This window comes from Aspergillus nomiae (genome assembly GCF_001204775.2).
Source record: "Aspergillus nomiae NRRL 13137 chromosome Unknown contig00422, whole genome shotgun sequence".
Lineage (NCBI taxonomy): Eukaryota > Fungi > Ascomycota > Eurotiomycetes > Eurotiales > Aspergillaceae > Aspergillus > Aspergillus nomiae.
The window spans coordinates 1-17,497 of record NW_015378477.1 but is presented as its reverse complement, the minus strand read 5'-3'; the positions used below and the strand labels follow the sequence as shown (position 1 = coordinate 17,497).

The following is a 17,497-nucleotide window of genomic DNA, read 5'->3' as shown; positions in this document are numbered from 1 at the left end:
CGGATTATGCACTTGTATTGTACTACCGTTGACATATGAAATCATTTGCAAAGGTCAAGTTACCAACGCCGAGCTTCGCTTTATCACTGGAGGTGACGAAGAGAATGTTGGTTGCATGCCACTAGAGATGCCTGCGGTAAGGGATGATGCACTCATGGTTGGTTCGCGTCCAAGGACCTTTTCTCTCTCTCTTTTTCACTTTTTTTTTTTTCTTTGTTTTTCCTTTTTCGCCCGAAGGAACTATATCGCACCCAGTAAAAGACGGCAGAATGAACCTTCAAATGGGCCACCCAAGAATATATACGATGGCTGATCTGCGCCGTGGTTCTAATGGGCTATGGTTCGTTCGCTAGTTACTCCATCTGTTCCAAGATTTCGATCCACCTGTGAGACTGCGAAGATCTTCCACAAGACCAGGTTTCATTAGTTCTCGGATCCGCCATGAAAGGGAAGAACATGGTCGGTCAGAGTTTTATCGCGAGCCAGAGCAGAGAAGGCGCGCAAAGTATAGAGCGCAAAAGCGATATACCAAAGAAAATGAGCGAAGAGGCTGGTTCGTATGACAGAACGTTAGGCTCTATATCAAGGGTCCGGGGTGACCGGTTCCGCAGAATTTATGGTGAAACCAGTGGTTCAAGCCGACGAGGGGCTCAATCAATTGTAAATTTACCCAGTAATTGAATGGTTAAACAGTAGTACTAATTAGTATCTGGATTCAGCTTCAAGTATCTGCAGAATTACATCACCATTTCCGGAGTACTACGCCGACGAGGGTTTCTGTTCCCTTAGGCATTAACTCCGTACAGTGAGTCCATCGGGTTGGGTTACAACGGAACGGGGGGGAAATGAATTATTTTAAAAATACAGTCAAGTCAGATTTCTTTGGCATTTACTTATTTCGTCTCTTTCCCGTTTCCGAATGCCCCCTTTACTTTTTACTTTCTCTTGACTCTCTTGCCATTCAACTGCATTGGATTCCTTGTCTTGTTAATCCCAGTCTTTCCTTTCTTGCGTACAATTAATATAATTGTACAGATAATAAAAGTCGGTCCAAAAGAGGCTGGCGAAAAGACAGCCCCAAGGAATCGGAAGAACAGACCGTCGAACCTCCTTCCTTCATTTTCTCCACCAGTCCTTCCCCTCACTAGTATTCTCAACTAGTGTCTCCTGTGCTTCCAAACATTTTTCTTCGTCTGTTCACCGTCTCGATTTGTCCCTCGCCGTTGGTTCATTGGTTGTATGTTACTGTGGCTTTAATCGCCAACCCCATAAAAACACTTTATATTTTGTATTTTTTTACTTTTTCTCGTTCACGTTCACCTCCACAACCTTTTTGAAAATATATATATCAATATAAAAAAAAGAGGGGATAACACAAAGAGAAAGAAAGAAAGAAAAACAAGGGAAACGATAGTCTCCAATTGTTTTTCTTTTTTTCTTTTCTCTCAAGCCGAGCGCGAAACAATTGTCGAACCATATACGACGGGAGTCGTACGTACTTGACTATTTACTCCCTAAGCTAACTACTTAGTTGTGCCCGCATGCTTCGTCTCCTTCGCGAACCGCACTCCGGATGGTACCTGTGACCTCACCAGGCAGCTGCCCTCTCTTCTCTCTCCTTTTCCTTGTCACGCTGACACTTCTTTGAAACTCTTCTTCTTCTCTCCTCGGCGGCTGACCGGCTCATTCTCGCCTCCGGGAGAGTCACGGAAAGAGTCGCCATTAAGCCAAGTGGGTTGATCTTTGCATCGATCGCGGTAACATTTTCTTGAGTCCCAGTGCGCCGATTTCTTAATAAACCCAACATACCCGCCCAAAAAGCAAAAAAGGGAAGAAAAAAAGAGAGCAAGGATTATCCTTCTCCATCCCGCTAAAACCAACTACTTGTGGTCGACTTGTTTTACCATTCCATGTAGCAGTATATATCGCAAACCCACTCTCTCACATTCCTACTAGGCCTCTCCTTATACTCGAGGTCTTTAAGCCGCCCGAGTTCAATCGGCCCGACCGATACTGGTCGCTTTCCTGTTACCTGTTGGGGAAACTATGGGGTCAGCTTCCTATAATCCCGATGGTTAGTCAGGGCCCTTTTCTTCTCAATCTGTCTGCTACTCCTGTTTCTCTTTCCTCCCTGCATAGTCTACTTGTGCGTTGTGGTCGTTTGGTCTCGAAAAATGGGACTTTGGCGGGGTTGAGAATGGATCGGACGTGTTTGGTAGCAGCTGTCGATCAACAAATTTACTGCATTGAGAAGGGATGAGAAGCCAGAGGTAAATACAAGCCACAGGCAGTGAAAGGAGACACGGGCAGAACCAAAAGGAATAGCGACCGAGTTATGATGCCTGCTGAGACTTACCTCATTCATTTCGATATCTCTTCAGTTTAGTTGCTCCGCAAGGCTCCTTTTCTTTATTTCTCCCTTTCTTTTATTTGTTGGCTTTTCCTGAGATAGTGAAGAAACGGAAAGAAGTTGAGAGTCACTCGGCTGACTGTATCTGGTGAATAGGCGAACCAAGTCCGTTATCCTCCCCTCTGGGTCCCCTTTCAGAGTCGCCAGAGACCGACCCTTTTGTTGGACTCGATCCGGGCCGTACAAATGACTCTATGAGAGGTTCAGTGGAAACCATTTCGTCCTATGATCACCTTTCAAGGTACGTGGATGAAGGACGGGAAACACCTCCTTGCGTTGACCAGAACCGGATGCAATTGCAGCAACACAAGAGACACTAAGAAAATTCTTCCCCTGCAGGTCACCCCTGATTGAACATGAACATGGACTTGGTCCGTCGGGCCTGGATCGTATCCGTCAACCCTCACGAGTCTTGACCCTGCCGAACATGTCGACTTCATCGCTGATTCCTGTCACATCCCGAAGCCACTCGCCCTCACCTCGCTCTCGGTCAACCTCACGGACATATTCCACGCGGATCTCCTTGAATGACGCTAGCGCCTTAGAGGATCTCCATCGATTCCCTTGTGAATCCTTACACTCATTCTCCTTTTCTCAACAATCCGAGGAGCTACTACACAGCCGTCAGAACATATTGAAAAGATCCATAGACTTCATGCGCGACCGCTTTGGATGGGCTGCAAACGGTCCCGGAATTGTGAATGCGCAGGCGCGCATATGTGGTGATGCAGAGGTTCAAAGCGTTGTGGATTTGCTGTCAAAGGCCAACGTCTTGGGAAGGGAGGACCGATATAACTACGCACGCGGCCCTATGACTGGTCCTGCGGTCGTGGACACAGGCGATGTCTTCGAGAAAGCTTTCTCCGAGTCCCAGCGCCCGATGGCTGAGATCAAAGAACTACCTCATGGATCTGCACCAAAGACGGAACAAGCGGATTCCGTGAGCGACTTAGCCGGCCCCCAAGTCTCAACTCAACGGAGAGGGAGAAGGTCCACCCCCTCATCCAGGCGCGTAAGCTTAAAACGTACATACACGGATGTTAGCTCTGGTACCCTTCAGGGCAAGCTGATGGAAAGTCTAGCACAACCCTATTCTGCCACGGAGCCCTTCTCCCCGACCAGCACCACTTTCGGATTTGGACTCCCGGTACCTGTCTTACACACCCATAGCAGTAAATGGACACCAGTTTCACAGGCCGTTTTTAGAACTGAGTCTCGGGCCCCATGGACCATATTGGCAGCCAACGATCTATCGTGTCTGATATTTGGTGTGACACAAGCGGAGCTCCGCAGGTTAAGTATTCTTGAAGTCGTACAGAAAGACCGGAGACAGTGGCTAGAATCTAAGCTGCGGGATCCCTCTACCGATGTTGCGGCCAAGCTTCCGGAGAGACCCCGCATGACGCCCGTTAATCCCAAATCTATGGGGATGGGAAATGGTGTTACAGCTCAGCTTCTTAGCAAGCCACCTTCCCGAGCAAGGAGGGCACAAACTGACGATGGTTATGGTTCCAGTAAACGTATGCCGCAGTCCCTTAATCATCCATCTACCAAGTCACGCGGGGTCCTACTGTGTGGGGATGTGGTTCCGATCCTGAAGCGCAGTGGAGCAAGAGGTTCTGCAAGTGTCTGGGTTATGGAGAAGCGAGGTGGTTTGATCTGGGTGATTGAGGAGATTCAAGAGGATGTCGCTTACATCCGTTGCGACAAGTCCTGGAATATTACAGAGACCGATGGGGATACCGACAGATTCTGGGGCCGGGACGTGGTCGTGCCCGGCAAACCGATCACAGACATCCTTCCTCGTCTTCCTAAAGAGTGGTTAGAAGGCCCGGTTGATCAAGGTTTGGCGAAGCTTGGTGAATTGAAGTATTTCGCTGCGCAGACCACTGCAGGAACTTGTTTCCCAGTCACTATTGCAAAAGATACAACATCGGATAGTTTACGGATATCAAGCTTTCCTCATGTTGCAGGCATGATGGTGCTCGCATCGTCGACGCTGAAAGTTATTAGTTCGAACTCGGCGTTTTCTGCAGCTTTGTTTGGTTATGAGCGACCGGAAGGACTCCATGTTAATGAGCTGATCCCCGGATTTGACGATTACTTGAACGTGCTTACTGAGGAAGAGGATGTGTCTCTAGAGGATGGAATTGTGATCCCTGAACCTAGCTTCCGAAGGGCACGAACCCTGTCAATCCTTCGGGAAGGGAAAGCCAACGTTGCCTCAGTCTTTCTCGAACCTAATGGCCTTACTGCCCATCACCGTGATGGCTCGACCATTACCGTGGATGTTCAGCTGCGCGTGGTGAAAAGCGGAACAATTTTCCCAAAGCCGGACGATCAAAGTCCGAGTAACGACGATGATGCCGATTCTGAGAACGATGACACTTTCGCCGTAGCTGAATTGGTTTATGCACTATGGGTCACGTACTCGAGACAAATCCATGCTGCGGGTCTCTCTTCTCCACCTCGTACCGACTCTCCTCGGGTGAGAAGCCCCTCGGTTGTCCCGGGATCCAGCCTACGGTCGGCGAAAACTTCCCATTTACCACCCTTGAACACGGAGCAGACCTCCGTGGAGACCCGAATACCGACATCGACATTGAGTCAGCAGCTAAGTGAAGCGGCATCAGAGCCGCTCACTGACAAACCCGTACAACTTATACCAGAAGTAAAGTCCGTGAACGCAAAAGAGCCCCCCAAGAAAAGGACGATCACCGATTATGTGATCATCGAGGAGATGGGTCAAGGGGCATATGGGGAGGTGAAACTTGCCCGTCTAAAGAAGAATGCCGCTAAGAAGGTCGTATTGAAGTATGTCACGAAGAAGAGGATTCTCGTCGATACTTGGACTCGTGACCGCCGCCTAGGTACGGTCCCGTTGGAGATCCATGTCCTAGATTATCTTCGGCGGGATGGCTTCAAACACCCCAATATTGTGGAAATGGAAGGATTTTTTGAGGATGATGTCAACTATTATATCGAGATGATGCCACACGGGCTCCCTGGTATGGATCTCTTCGACTATATCGAGCTGAAAGCGAACATGGACGAATCCGAGTGCAGAAACATCTTCCGGCAGGTTGTCGATGCTATTCACCACCTTCACACGAAAGCCTTGGTTGTTCACCGTGACATCAAAGATGAAAATGTGATTCTCGACGGGGAGGGCAGGATCAAGCTGATCGATTTCGGAAGTGCCGCTTACATCAAAAATGGACCGTTCGATGTCTTTGTGGGAACGATTGGTGAGTCACTCGCAATGGATTGCTCCACAAAAGTTATGCTGACATTTACCAGACTATGCGGCGCCTGAAGTCCTCCAAGGCAAATCCTACCGAGGCAAAGAGCAAGATATCTGGGCTCTTGGCATTCTTCTTTACACCATCGTTTACAAAGAAAACCCATTCTACAACGTCGACGAGATTCTGGACCACCCGCTTCGAATCCCATTCCTGCCGTTTTCGGAGGACTGCATTGACTTGATCAGGCGGATGCTCGACCGAGACGTCGACAACCGTCTCACCATCACCGAGATTATAGAGCATCCATGGATGACTGACAGCGAATAGAACCATTTGATACCTAAGGGCCACGCATGATGCGTGGCATGCCATCTGGACATGAACATGGAGGGAAACCTCGAAAGACTATATATGAGGGTGTTCTTCGACAGCACGGCGATCATCTACTTTCCATTCGTCTTTACTTTTTCTCGTATGCCCTTTAAGCCACCAGCTAATATACATGACGGAAAGCGTGTCAATGATTTGAATGAGACGGCTCTTATGACCAGACATGATAGAGGTAGGAGCCCGGGAGGCTGTATGATACATGATATGTTGGAAGATGAAGTATATGGATGATATGTTGAGAACCATACACTACAAAACAAGCAATAACAAAGCGAGACGAAGAAGACAAAAGAGAAAGGAGGCAAAGAGCATAGCGAATAAATTATCTATAGAGGCAAAAAGGAGGCTGAGATACCCCCATATCAGAATTGAGTTTTACTTGGCTAGATATGAAAGTGATAAAATCCCTCCAATCTGCAATGGTGCCATGTAAGCCACTCTTTCGCCATGGGTTACAATCATACCAGTAGAGGATTTATTTTCTTGTACATGGAAGTAAGTTGCCATGCCAAACCAACCCCAAAACTAAAAGTAGTTACACATACAGCCGAATAGTCCTACACGAAATGAAACATCTTTCCCCCAAATTTGCACAGACACAATACAAAGCAAACCCAACAATAGAATGAGAATTCACCCCAAAGTGCGGGGTGGAGTTGAGAAAAGCGGGGGAATACTAAGTTACTACCTGCTAGTGAAAATAAGCCCCAGTGCCATTTATAAAGAAACATTGACTACTACCTTAGTTTACCACGTTACTTGACGGAGTTTATTAATCGTTCCGGCTAATTTACTGCTTTGAATGAGCTACCGTCCAGTCATTTCGGTGGGGGATATTGGGCTGGAGAACGGACCACTTTTTTAAGTATTTGGTTGAATGTATCGTCGCTCCTTGCTTCCTTGGCAAAGCTGCTGGGTGCCCTTGTGCATATTAGGCAATTATTGTAAGGCAAGTTGTTATGGGGAGGTGTGGACGTATGTACTACGAGTAGGGTACGGTAAGGGGGAGGCTTATGCGTTTCTTTTTGCGTATACTTGACTTTCCTTATTTTATTTTATCGGATTAAAATACTGCTACTGTACGCAAATAGATAAGATCAAGTAAAGACAGAAAAAAAAGAAAGAAAACAGACCTACAGTAAATATCACAAACCGATTTAAACATAAACCTTGGCAGCGAATACATCCAACTATTGGATGATTATATCTGGGGGTCTCAGCCACACGTACTCTGTACTCCGGAGTGGCATCCCAACAATGAGACAAACTTCACTGATACGTACTCTGATTTCGGAATAATCCGCATCGTTACGAGGATATGACTTGGTCGGAAAGCAGGGTTTCGCCGTTAGATTCCCCGCAGGGTGGCGTTGTCTTCGCCCATGTGGGAGGCAAACAAGAGATGGGCTTTCAATCCACTTTGGCCCAGGCACATACTTTTCTATACCGTACAGTACCTGAGTGGTTCCCCATGTCCACAGACTTTTTTTCTTTTCTCATTTCTCTGGTTTTTATTTTTCTCACCGGTGAAATTGTAGATGATGAGATGTATTCCTATCGAATTGATGTTGTGCTCCATGTATGTACATCCAGTACCATGGGCACGCATCCTGGTGGAGGGCCGGATAGTTTTCCCTCTTTCCTGTCTTAGACTGAGAGATTTAAAGACACTCAAGTGTGTTGTTGGCTGCTCCACTGTGGTTGATGGTATTCCGTGGCTGGGCTGCGGTCTTACTGAGGCGTTATTGGGTACAACAGTGATGGATGCTGGAGGCTGTTTTAGTAAAGAAGTGTGGTTGGGTGGGTACATCAATCACCTATTGGATCTTTGTACCTAGGAGGTGGCCTTCGAGAGTTTTACCTGGTACTCTTCCATACAAGTCGATGTGTTCCTGGTACGGATGGGTTAACCGGCATTCAGGAATAGTGCCCGAGCGCTGTCAGTTTTTAGTACAAACTAGCAGGGTAGCCTGAACATGTTGGATTATAGTAGGGATTTTCTGGTCTTATGGGGTGCATGACTCCTTGCCTGGGTATGTAGGTTATTATCGTCGCCTTCCGGGAATGGTTATTGTCTTATACAATTCATTTCAATTGTGTCATGTCTCAGAACATTGCGACATCTTTTGCCTTCTTTTTACTGTGGAGGAGTCACACCTAACTAATCGTGGAGGATTTCCTATCTTAAAATACAGGGTTGCCAATCCAGTACTGTATGTAAAAGCGCCCCCCACTTTGCATGGAATGGAGACGCCAAGTGGGGCAGGTCTCGGGTTATCGTTAATCGATAAGTGATCCGATAAGCCTCTGGAGGGGGGGCCTTGTGGTGGCGGAGAGGAACACAACTGTACGGAGTACTGTACAGTACTCTGTATTCATGCATACACCTTGTCAGTCAGAATCCCAGAAAACGGTGGGTAATCTAAAGGGGTTTTTTGACAGGTCGGGTGTGAAACGGGCTTACCACCTACGTAGAAAACCAGCAGTGAGAAGTGTGGCTCAATCGTACGGTAAAAGAACTGCCAGTCAAGTCGGCTGACCGAAGTGGCACTCCGACCGTGCAAGATTCTCGACTTAATTGTCCAACTGATCAGTTTCTCTCCCCCTTTTGCTTCTCTTCACGCTTCTTACATCACAGTGTCCGTTTTCGATAACGTTTCGCTGTTTATCAACTCTGTGGATGATGCCCAAGTGACGTGCCTATCCAGTCCCAGGATTTTCTGTCCCTTCAGTTCCGACGGCGACGTCCACCCATTGGGGTTTCCCGCACTGACCGAGCCCCCCCCGGGTTACGCGGTCCAGAGGTCCCATGGTACAATTCTTACAGATCTTAGCCGAGAAAAACCACAACGCTGTCGGTCCCTTCATTCTTCCTCTCTCTTGGTGACCCTCATCCTTTCTTATTTGTCTTTTCCTCTGTCCATATCACCCTTTGCTTCACCCCCGCGGCCTTTATATCCGCTGGAACGGACTTTTTGGCGTTGGCATCGGGCTCGCGTGCTGCCATTGCACTCAAACAATATACTTCGGGAACCAGGCTTGAAACCGTCACTATGACCACGATCTAAAACCCAAATCACGAGTTGTCCTTGCGCGAGTTTGCGCCCATCAATAGAACCTCATTTTAGTTGACTGTTCACGTTTTACATTTTCGGAGGTATTTTTTGATAATTCGATAGTGTTCGGAAGGAATTCAGAACACCGGCTGGACTGAAGAGGCTCTGGTATTTTTATACACCAGCTACACCATGGCTGCTACATGTACCGACAGGATTACTCCTGTATCTGGAGTAGCCTCCCCGGTGAGTCCAGCCTCCTCAACAGGTCAGATACCCTTGGATCAACCTCCGAAACTTAAAGGGCGACATAAACTGTTGCAAAGCCTCCAACGCATCTCATCGAGCCCCAGTCTGAAACGGGGCCGCGCCCATTCTACTGGCTATCGCCGAGATGGAAAAGCTTCATTGTCCTGTATCTCGCTGGGACATTCGGCATACACTCCTTGTCTCGGTAACGGAAGCTCGTCACAACTCTATGGTGGATTGAATGTGCGCCCAATGACTTCTGGCCAGGCTGGCCCAGCAGAAGAACATGAGGGGAATGTTCGAATACGCCTTGTTGGGTCCGACTCACCAAATGCCGCTCAATCAATATCAGTCCCCCTGCCAACTGAGCTGAGACCAGGGTCCCTTGGGTCGCCGCTAGGTAGTACCGATGTGATCCAGGAAACCGCTGTCATTCAGCCCGCACCGAAACCCAAGAAGGCCTTTGACTTCTGGGGAAGCATGCCCGGAGAGCTCAGAATGCTAATTTTTAGCTATCTGACTCCCAGGGAAATTGTCCGCTGCTCTGTCGTCTCCAAAACCTGGAACAAGATGTGCTTTGATGGGCAGTTGTGGTCTGCAATTGACACAACAGATTACTATCGCGATATTCCTAGTGATGGTCTCGTGAAGATCATCGCATCCGGCGGTCCATTCGTCCGGGATCTTAACCTCCGTGGTTGCGTTCAGTTACGAGACAAATGGAAGTCCGAAGGCAAGCGCATCACCGACCTGTGCCGGAACGTTGTTAATTTCTCCCTGGAGGGATGCCGCATTGATAAGACGTCCATGCACTACTTCCTTCTACGAAATCCTCGTTTGGAGTACATCAATGTCTCGGGGTTGAGCAGTGTAACGAATTCGGCCATGAAAATCATCGCTCAGTCATGTCCACAGCTTGAGATTCTGAATGTATCATGGTGCTCGGGCGTGAATACAAATGGGTTGAAGAGAATCATCAAGGAATGCCCGAAGTTGAAAGACCTTGGGGCCAGCGAAATTCGCGGTTTTGACGATGAGGAGTTTGCGCTGGAATTATTCAAACGAAATACCTTGGAACGCCTGATTATCAGTCGCACCGATATTACTGATGAGTGTTTAAAGATTCTCGTGCATGGTGTTGATCCCGAAATGGATGTGCTTCTCGACCGACCCATTGTCCCTCCTCGGCGATTGAAACACCTGGACCTGCACCAATGTACTGAGCTGACGGATAATGGAGTGAAGAGTCTCGCCTACAATGTTCCCTACCTCGAGGGCCTGCAGCTTTCCCAGTGCCCCGAGCTTAGTGACGACTCTGTTATCGCTGTTATCCGTACCACGCCTCGCATAACCCATCTCGAGATTGAGGACATAGAAAGGCTCACCAACAGCACCCTCCTAGAAATTGCAAAGGCGCCATGCGCCGAACACCTCGAACACCTCAATATTAGTTACTGTGAAGCCCTCGGTGACCCTGGTATGCTTCAAGTTATGAAGAACTGTCACTCTCTCCGCTCTGTTGAGATGGATAACACTCGAGTTTCCGACCTTACTTTGATGGAAGCTAGCTACCGTGTCCGCAGGAGAGGCTACAGTGAAGACCTACCTAGTGTTGGCTTGCGCTTGGTTGTCTTCGACTGCGCCAACGTTACTTGGGCTGGTGTAAAAGAGGTTCTTTCAAGCAATGCCTATGTCCCACGTTCTCGCAAGTCGCTACAAGCTACACCAGCTATATCGGTTGTAGCGCAGACCGTCATACCGAACGAATCAACAGATACGAAGACAATGATTACATCCTCTATCACGCCCCCACCACAGCCTTCGGTATACCCCAACGAGATCATTCAGCTCAAGTGTTTCTATGGCTGGCAGATGACCGTGAACGAGCATAACAAGCGAGTCTTGAGAGGAGATCTTGCTGCCGCAAACCGTTTAGATCGGAAATGGGCTGATTACATGATGGCCACAGAAGAAGCAGGCGCAGCAGGTGCAGGTGCTAGAAGAAGACGTCGTCGGGCCCGTGAAGCCGAGAGAATCTACAATGCAGACGACGAAGGTGATGACACCTATGGTGTCGGGGGCGTCTCCGCCCTTGGGGGAAGACGCAGGAGAGCACACAGTGGTAGTTCCTGTCTTGTCATGTGAGAAAGTCATTCTTTACTTTTCTTCTTTTCTTCAGTTCACTTTGAACACAAAGGATCTACAGACATGCTTGTGAAGATGTTTCTGTGTGTGAAAACCTACTCCTTCCAATTACGGGGTTCTGGAAACCTTGTTGAAGGTGTCTACCATCGTGCTTTTCAACTAAAAATTGGCAGCCGAGCAATGCTGGCCATGTGGTGAACTGAATTGCATATCTCCGGCACAGAGTATGCTATGAGACATGAATTGATGAATCTGTGTGAGCAGTTGGATAAGTATGCTTATCTACGCTGAAAGTTTAGCCCATAGCGAACTTGTTTCGTACTGGCTTTCTCTCTCCCGCACCGGCCCTATGGCATCCACACAACCATACTTTTTGACTGGCTTGGTGTACGATTGAAGTCTGGACATATTTGACGTCCTGATAGCAATCACCTCAGTTTTTTGGAATATCTATTTCTTGGTCTATTCATTAGAAAGGGACGGAGAGATCTGGAGTCTGTTGTTTAGGTTAGGGTTGATTTTAGCGGTCACTTAGATTCGAAACTTTTCTTATGAAGATCTTACTTTTATAATCATGTCCTCAATTGTGATAGCGTAACTGCACTAGGTACATACAATGGACTGAGCAGGTTAGAGGCCCAGTCTTGATGTTGGGTATCGCATACGACGTAGAAAAGATGCTTTTTGAAAGACAGCTTGAAGGATGTTAAAGACGAATAACCGACATGGACCAACTCCTGAAAATGCACAATACTTGATACACCGTTTCCTCTCCATGGCGATTACATCTCAAAGAAACCCCCATCGCTCTCATCGCCATTATCATCAGGTGAGGCCTGGCGTGCCCGGAAATGGCCACTATCGTTCTTAGAAGCAGATCCTCTCGAGTCCTTCCCTTTCCTGTCCTCTCTTCTTTGCGGCTTGACGCTAGTCTTTGTGGTGTCCTTGTGCTGCGCAGAATCACGAGCACTGGTCTTCTTCTTCTCCAAGTTGGCCTTTTTCGTTGTTTCAGCACCGAGTTCTCCGTTCTTCAACTTTCCGTCGCGCAGAAGTTCGAGGGTTCCGTCCTTCATACACTTCTCCACGGTGTGCCACATAGCAGGCTTATCAGCAGCATTCGCATGAACAAGCATATATTTTGCATCGCCGTCTTCATCATCATCTCCATCCTTCGCCTGATCCTTCTTCTTCTTCGCATCAGCGTACAGGGCGACGTATCTCTCCGCTAGAGGGTAGTAGATGGTGTAGTTTAAATTGACACGAGCGACTTGGAGCTTTTGCGCAAGAGCGGCGAGTTTCTCTTCTTTGGTTGCGGAGTCTAGATCAGAGCCTGTGACCTCCTTTTCGCGACGTTCGAGGCGCTTGACGTCTTTTGAGGCGGTTTTGCGATCTGTCATTTGGTGGAAAGATTAGTTATAACTACGAAACGCGCAGCATCGTGACCCTAGGCGCAACATACCCAAGAACCGAACAAAGTGGTATTTCTTAATCATCTTCGACCGCTCCCGTCTGTTCTCTTCCTCCTCCAGATCATTCTCATATCCAGCGAGGGCACGCTCCTGCACAATGCGTGCATCTGCTGGGAGATCCACCCGGTTCAACAGACGTTTGACATCGCGAATGCGCTTCTTCAATTCGTTAATGGAAGGGTACTGGTGTTCCTTCTTGGGCAGCTGAACTTTCTTCCTAGAGTACTGGTGCGATGCCTCGTCGGAATTGTGTTTGCGTTTAGGAGGGTCACTACGGTCCCGGTAATGCCTGTCACCGGAGGATCGGGCGACGGGCGACTGTGATCTTGAGTACTCTCGGGGCATTATGGGCGGTTGAGAGTGAACTTTGTTTCTTTTCTTGTTGTCCCAGCACAGTTGGACTCCGGAGAGAAAATGATGAAACTACAGAAAAATACCGGCGGATCATCCGTCGGCCCGAGTAATCTTTCAGATTCCGACAGTAGCCAATCAGGGCTGGGGTGTGTTTAATGACGCGCCTAGCTTGTACCGTACGCATTTAACCCAGGGACTGCGGATCGAATTGAAGGTTTCATACTCGTCAGAGGCTGTGCGCCGGAACTCGAATCCACTTTGCCCGTTGACATTGCATTTCGCAATTGTCGCTATGCAGCCCGGTGCTTGACTTACCAGTTGCACAAGCTGGTAAGAGCATGGGTCACTGCTGGGCGCTGCAGATAGGTACTTCCCGCTTAGATTAGGTAGGCGACGAGTCGGCTGGTCGTGTCGAACACAAAAGACGAACCAAACCACAAAACAAGAAATAGGAAAAGAGATGGAGACCGCCATTCGCTGGTCGCCATCGTCGACCACGGCGGAACAGCGCTTTCTCTCGGTGGATGTGGTAGGAAAGGCATTCCGCCTGTGCAAGGTGACGTCCTTCGACGGCCAGAACCTAGACCATGAGGTGCTTGCTGCTCACACCAAGGTTCCGGCATTCCGGGCCTTCGACTGGTCGCCCGCTGATGAATCGCTCGTCGCTGTCGGCCAGTCGTCCGGAGACGCCACTATTCTGCGCTTGAGCAGCGAGTCCCAGGAGTCGTTCTCGTTTCCAATTCGTCACCAGCGGTATTGTAACGCTGTCGCATTCAGCACGCATGGATTACTGGCTGCTGGCCTGGATCGCGTGCGGAATGACTTTTGCCTCAATGTCTGGGATGTCAATCAGCGGCTCGCTATGAGAGGGGGGAAGGGGGTTGTGGAGCCACTGAGGAAGCTGGCGAGTTCGGAACCGATCACCAGTGTGAAGTTCTTCAGGGATCAACCTGACACATTAGTGGCGGGTGTGAAGGGGCAGTATGTCAGAATTTATGATCTTCGAGGTGGGTTTGTTGTTTCCTACTCTACGTGCCGCTGTTGTCTAATCGGTTTGCACAGAGGGCCCTGGCAATCCGTCGCTACAGTTTCCGACTCGGTGTGTCCATGCTCTAGCGATTGACTGGCTGGATGAGAACTATATTGCATCGTGTCTTACCTCTAATGATCCTACTATCAGTATCTGGGATCGACGTGTAGGGTCTCGATATACAACCCCTGGTGTAGGCCCAGCAAATACTCTTGAGACCGGACAGCCGGGACCTGCGCTTGAGTTCAAGAATGTTGTCGCTCCGAAGTCAACCATCTGGAGTCTGCGATTCTCGAGGACGAAGAGGGGGTGTCTAGGAGTCTTGCGAATACCGGCCACTTCAAAACTTACGATGTTGTCAAAGAATACTTATCCGAGGAGTATCGCTCGTCAGTGGATGAGACCTTGGGTCAAGGATCTTCGAAGAACTATCCAGAGCAGATATACACCAAGTATGTGCGGGATGTTTCCAGTCCATTCAATCATCCATCACGGGGCTATCCGGAATCGGAAAGGATCGTATCTTTCGATTTCCTTAATATGAGTCCTTCCAATGAACCTACTGCCTTGACGCTGTCGGCCAATGGCCAGGTCAACATCATTACAACAAAACCACCGTCACCTCCTGTGCGACTCTCCTCCCAAGGCTTGTTGATACGCGGGACATCTGGCGACGATGCAGATTTCCGAACGATAGGCCCTATGCCTAGTCAAGGGCTGTGCGTCTCTGAGGTGGTTGAAGACCTCCGTGGACGTATTCTACCAAGCCATGATGTTCCAGAAGTATCGCGTGAAAGTCATCCCCCAAAGCCATTATCTAGCCGTGAGGCTCGGGAACGTGCTCTATCTCTAGGAACGTCCGGCCATCTGATTACAGCCGAGGAGGCTTTGACCCTATTGACCATCAACAGACTTCGTTGTAAAGAAGGATATCTATTTGATGCAGCCCAAAACCGGAAGATACTAGCCGATGATCCTCGCCTACAAGGCTTCTGGGGTTGGATCCAACGTGAGTTGAATATTGAATACTATGACACACATATACTAATATTCTAAAAGGCGCGCGCAATGACTCGTCTAATGACTCAATGGTTGCAAACGGCCTGGATCTGAATTATGTGGGAGTGTATGACATTTGGAACAATGATCTAGGTGTGTATTACTTCTGCCCAGGATGTGGGTTGTTTCCCCACAGTACATAACTGACGTGCTGCAGGCGAAACCTTGGACACTCGGCACCTCGAACCCGATGCCAGACCTGATATCAGTAAGGTCATCGTCAATCTGGTTCGAGAACAACTGAATCTCCCGGAGACCAGGGGCTGTGAGACAGATTATCCAGAGCATCGCAGGCTTTGTCTCCGACTCTGCGGCGCAGCTCAGACTCACCGTGAATTGGAAGAACTCATCAAAACATTGTCAGCCGACAGTCAGCATACTAAAGCAGCAGCTCTAGCTGTCTTCCAGGATGAGGCTAAATTGGCCTACTTAGCGTTACGAAGCCACCAGCCCACTCAAGCACATAAGCTGCTTGCCATGGCCATTGCCGGTGCGGCGAAAGGTGACACTGACCCGGATTGGGAGGACACCTGCGCGGAGATTGCCAAGGAGCTCACAGATCCATATGCACGAGCGATCTTGGCACTTGTGAGCAAAGGGGACTGGAACTCTGTCATCCAGGAAACCACGCTTCCATTAAAGTATCGAATTGAGGTTGCTGTGCGTTGGCTGCCCGACGACGAGCTGACCGAGTATTTAAACGAAATGACTGCCGAGGCCATCCTTCAGGGAGATATTGAAGGCATCGTGCTGACAGGGCTGGGGCCTTCCGCTATGGACCTTTTTCAATCATACATCAGGAAATTCAACGATGTGCAAACACCGGTCCTTGCCATGAGCCACGCCGTCCCACGATTCATTAATAACAACCCGAATAGGGCACGCTTTGAAGCATGGCGCGAAACGTACCGTTGGCAGATTAATTCCTGGAAGCTACAGCTGGAACGGGCACGGTTCGATGTCGGCTCTCGAAAATTCGCCGTCACCTGGGACGGGAGAAAATTGATTGAGCCACCGCGACAACAAGTCAGTCTGACTTGCAATTACTGTACGCGGCCACTTACCCAACACGATGCCTCTTCTCAGCTTTCACCCTCTACCACGGGCGAGGTTGTCCACCCCACGGCTGGGAATCCCCTGGGCACGTCGGCAATGTCTGGAATGGTTTGTCCACGCTGCGGTCGGCACATGCCCCGATGTGGCGTCTGTACCTTTTGGCTGGGATCCCCAGACCCGATGTCGAAAGCGTGCCTCGCCGCTGACGCTGGACAACAGGCCGGAAAACCTACCCAAGCGGAGATGATGCGACGATTCATCGTATTCTGTATCAACTGTAACCATGGATTCCATGCGCACCATGCCCAAGAGTGGTTCATGAAGCATAGGGTTTGCCCGGTTGCGGAATGCAATTGTATCTGTGATCGGTGAAGTGCTGATCTTACCTCTCAATTTTCCATTATTTTTAACTCTGGGGCATGGGCTACGGTGGAGGAAGGCTTTGACGTTGTTTCTGATTATACCCATTATGTAGAGAATTGATGTTGATCATTTTATAACCATAGTGAGCAATAGGTTCTACTGCTAAATCTAGAATAATAACCTAATTTAAGATGAAATGTATAGATTGGGAATTCTGCCTGGATGCCCCACTCCTAAGGTTGATCGCCCGCAGATGATGTCAGAAAGAAAAATAGGAAACACGGAATTTCTTCTAGAACGACTCTCACACTGCATATTGTACATGACTCACAAAGACTCATTCGCAACGATTGAGTAAATACAATTCCCGTGAGTCATGTATCCAATCATTACCCCTCAAATACGTTTCCAATAAGACTAACCCTCCGCACCCTAGAAACTAGCGTGCAGAATAAAATAAACAGCAGCCCACAATTAAACCCCTCCGACACCATCTCCAACGTCTATCTGCCTGGCCAAAGATCATGGGCCAACAACACAGAGGCAAGCCCCACGGGGGCCGCGACGTAACCGTCTCCAAAGCCCTAAGTCTCCTGCTCCGACACGCCGCCGAAAAAGAAGGCCTGAAGCTGGACGCGCAAGGCTACGCGAACGTCGCAGACGTGGTATGT

The 17,497-nt window shown here is 48.9% G+C and overlaps 4 protein-coding genes across 4 annotated transcripts; 3 read left to right on the top strand and 1 right to left on the bottom strand.

Moving 5' to 3' along the window:
- Positions 1 to 2,616: 2,616 nt before the first annotated feature.
- On the top strand, positions 2,617 to 5,982 carry ANOM_010236 (serine/threonine-protein kinase; the record flags this gene model as incomplete). The annotated part of the gene is made up of 3 exons (XM_015555492.1): positions 2,617 to 2,651; positions 2,695 to 5,658; positions 5,711 to 5,982. Exons 1-3 carry the CDS (start codon positions 2,636 to 2,638, stop codon positions 5,980 to 5,982), a joined length of 3,252 nt encoding a protein of 1,083 aa, XP_015402592.1. The 5' UTR covers positions 2,617 to 2,635.
- A 3,311-nt stretch (positions 5,983 to 9,293) lies between these two features.
- On the top strand, positions 9,294 to 11,495 carry ANOM_010235 (F-box domain protein; the record flags this gene model as incomplete). The annotated part of the gene is made up of 1 exon (XM_015555491.1): positions 9,294 to 11,495. The coding sequence occupies one exon, from the start codon at positions 9,294 to 9,296 to the stop codon at positions 11,493 to 11,495; it is 2,202 nt and encodes a 733-aa protein (XP_015402589.1).
- A 782-nt stretch (positions 11,496 to 12,277) lies between these two features.
- Positions 12,278 to 13,309, bottom strand: ANOM_010234 (Efg1 domain-containing protein; the record flags this gene model as incomplete). Its single annotated transcript, XM_015555490.1, has 2 exons — positions 12,278 to 12,885; positions 12,955 to 13,309. 2 exons carry the CDS (start codon positions 13,307 to 13,309, stop codon positions 12,278 to 12,280), a joined length of 963 nt encoding a protein of 320 aa, XP_015402590.1.
- A 469-nt stretch (positions 13,310 to 13,778) lies between these two features.
- On the top strand, positions 13,779 to 16,835 carry ANOM_010233 (uncharacterized protein; the record flags this gene model as incomplete). The annotated part of the gene is made up of 5 exons (XM_015555489.1): positions 13,779 to 14,325; positions 14,381 to 14,539; positions 14,599 to 15,357; positions 15,408 to 15,500; positions 15,565 to 16,835. The coding sequence occupies 5 exons, from the start codon at positions 13,779 to 13,781 to the stop codon at positions 16,833 to 16,835; spliced, it is 2,829 nt and encodes a 942-aa protein (XP_015402593.1).
- Positions 16,836 to 17,497: the final 662 nt, after the last annotated feature.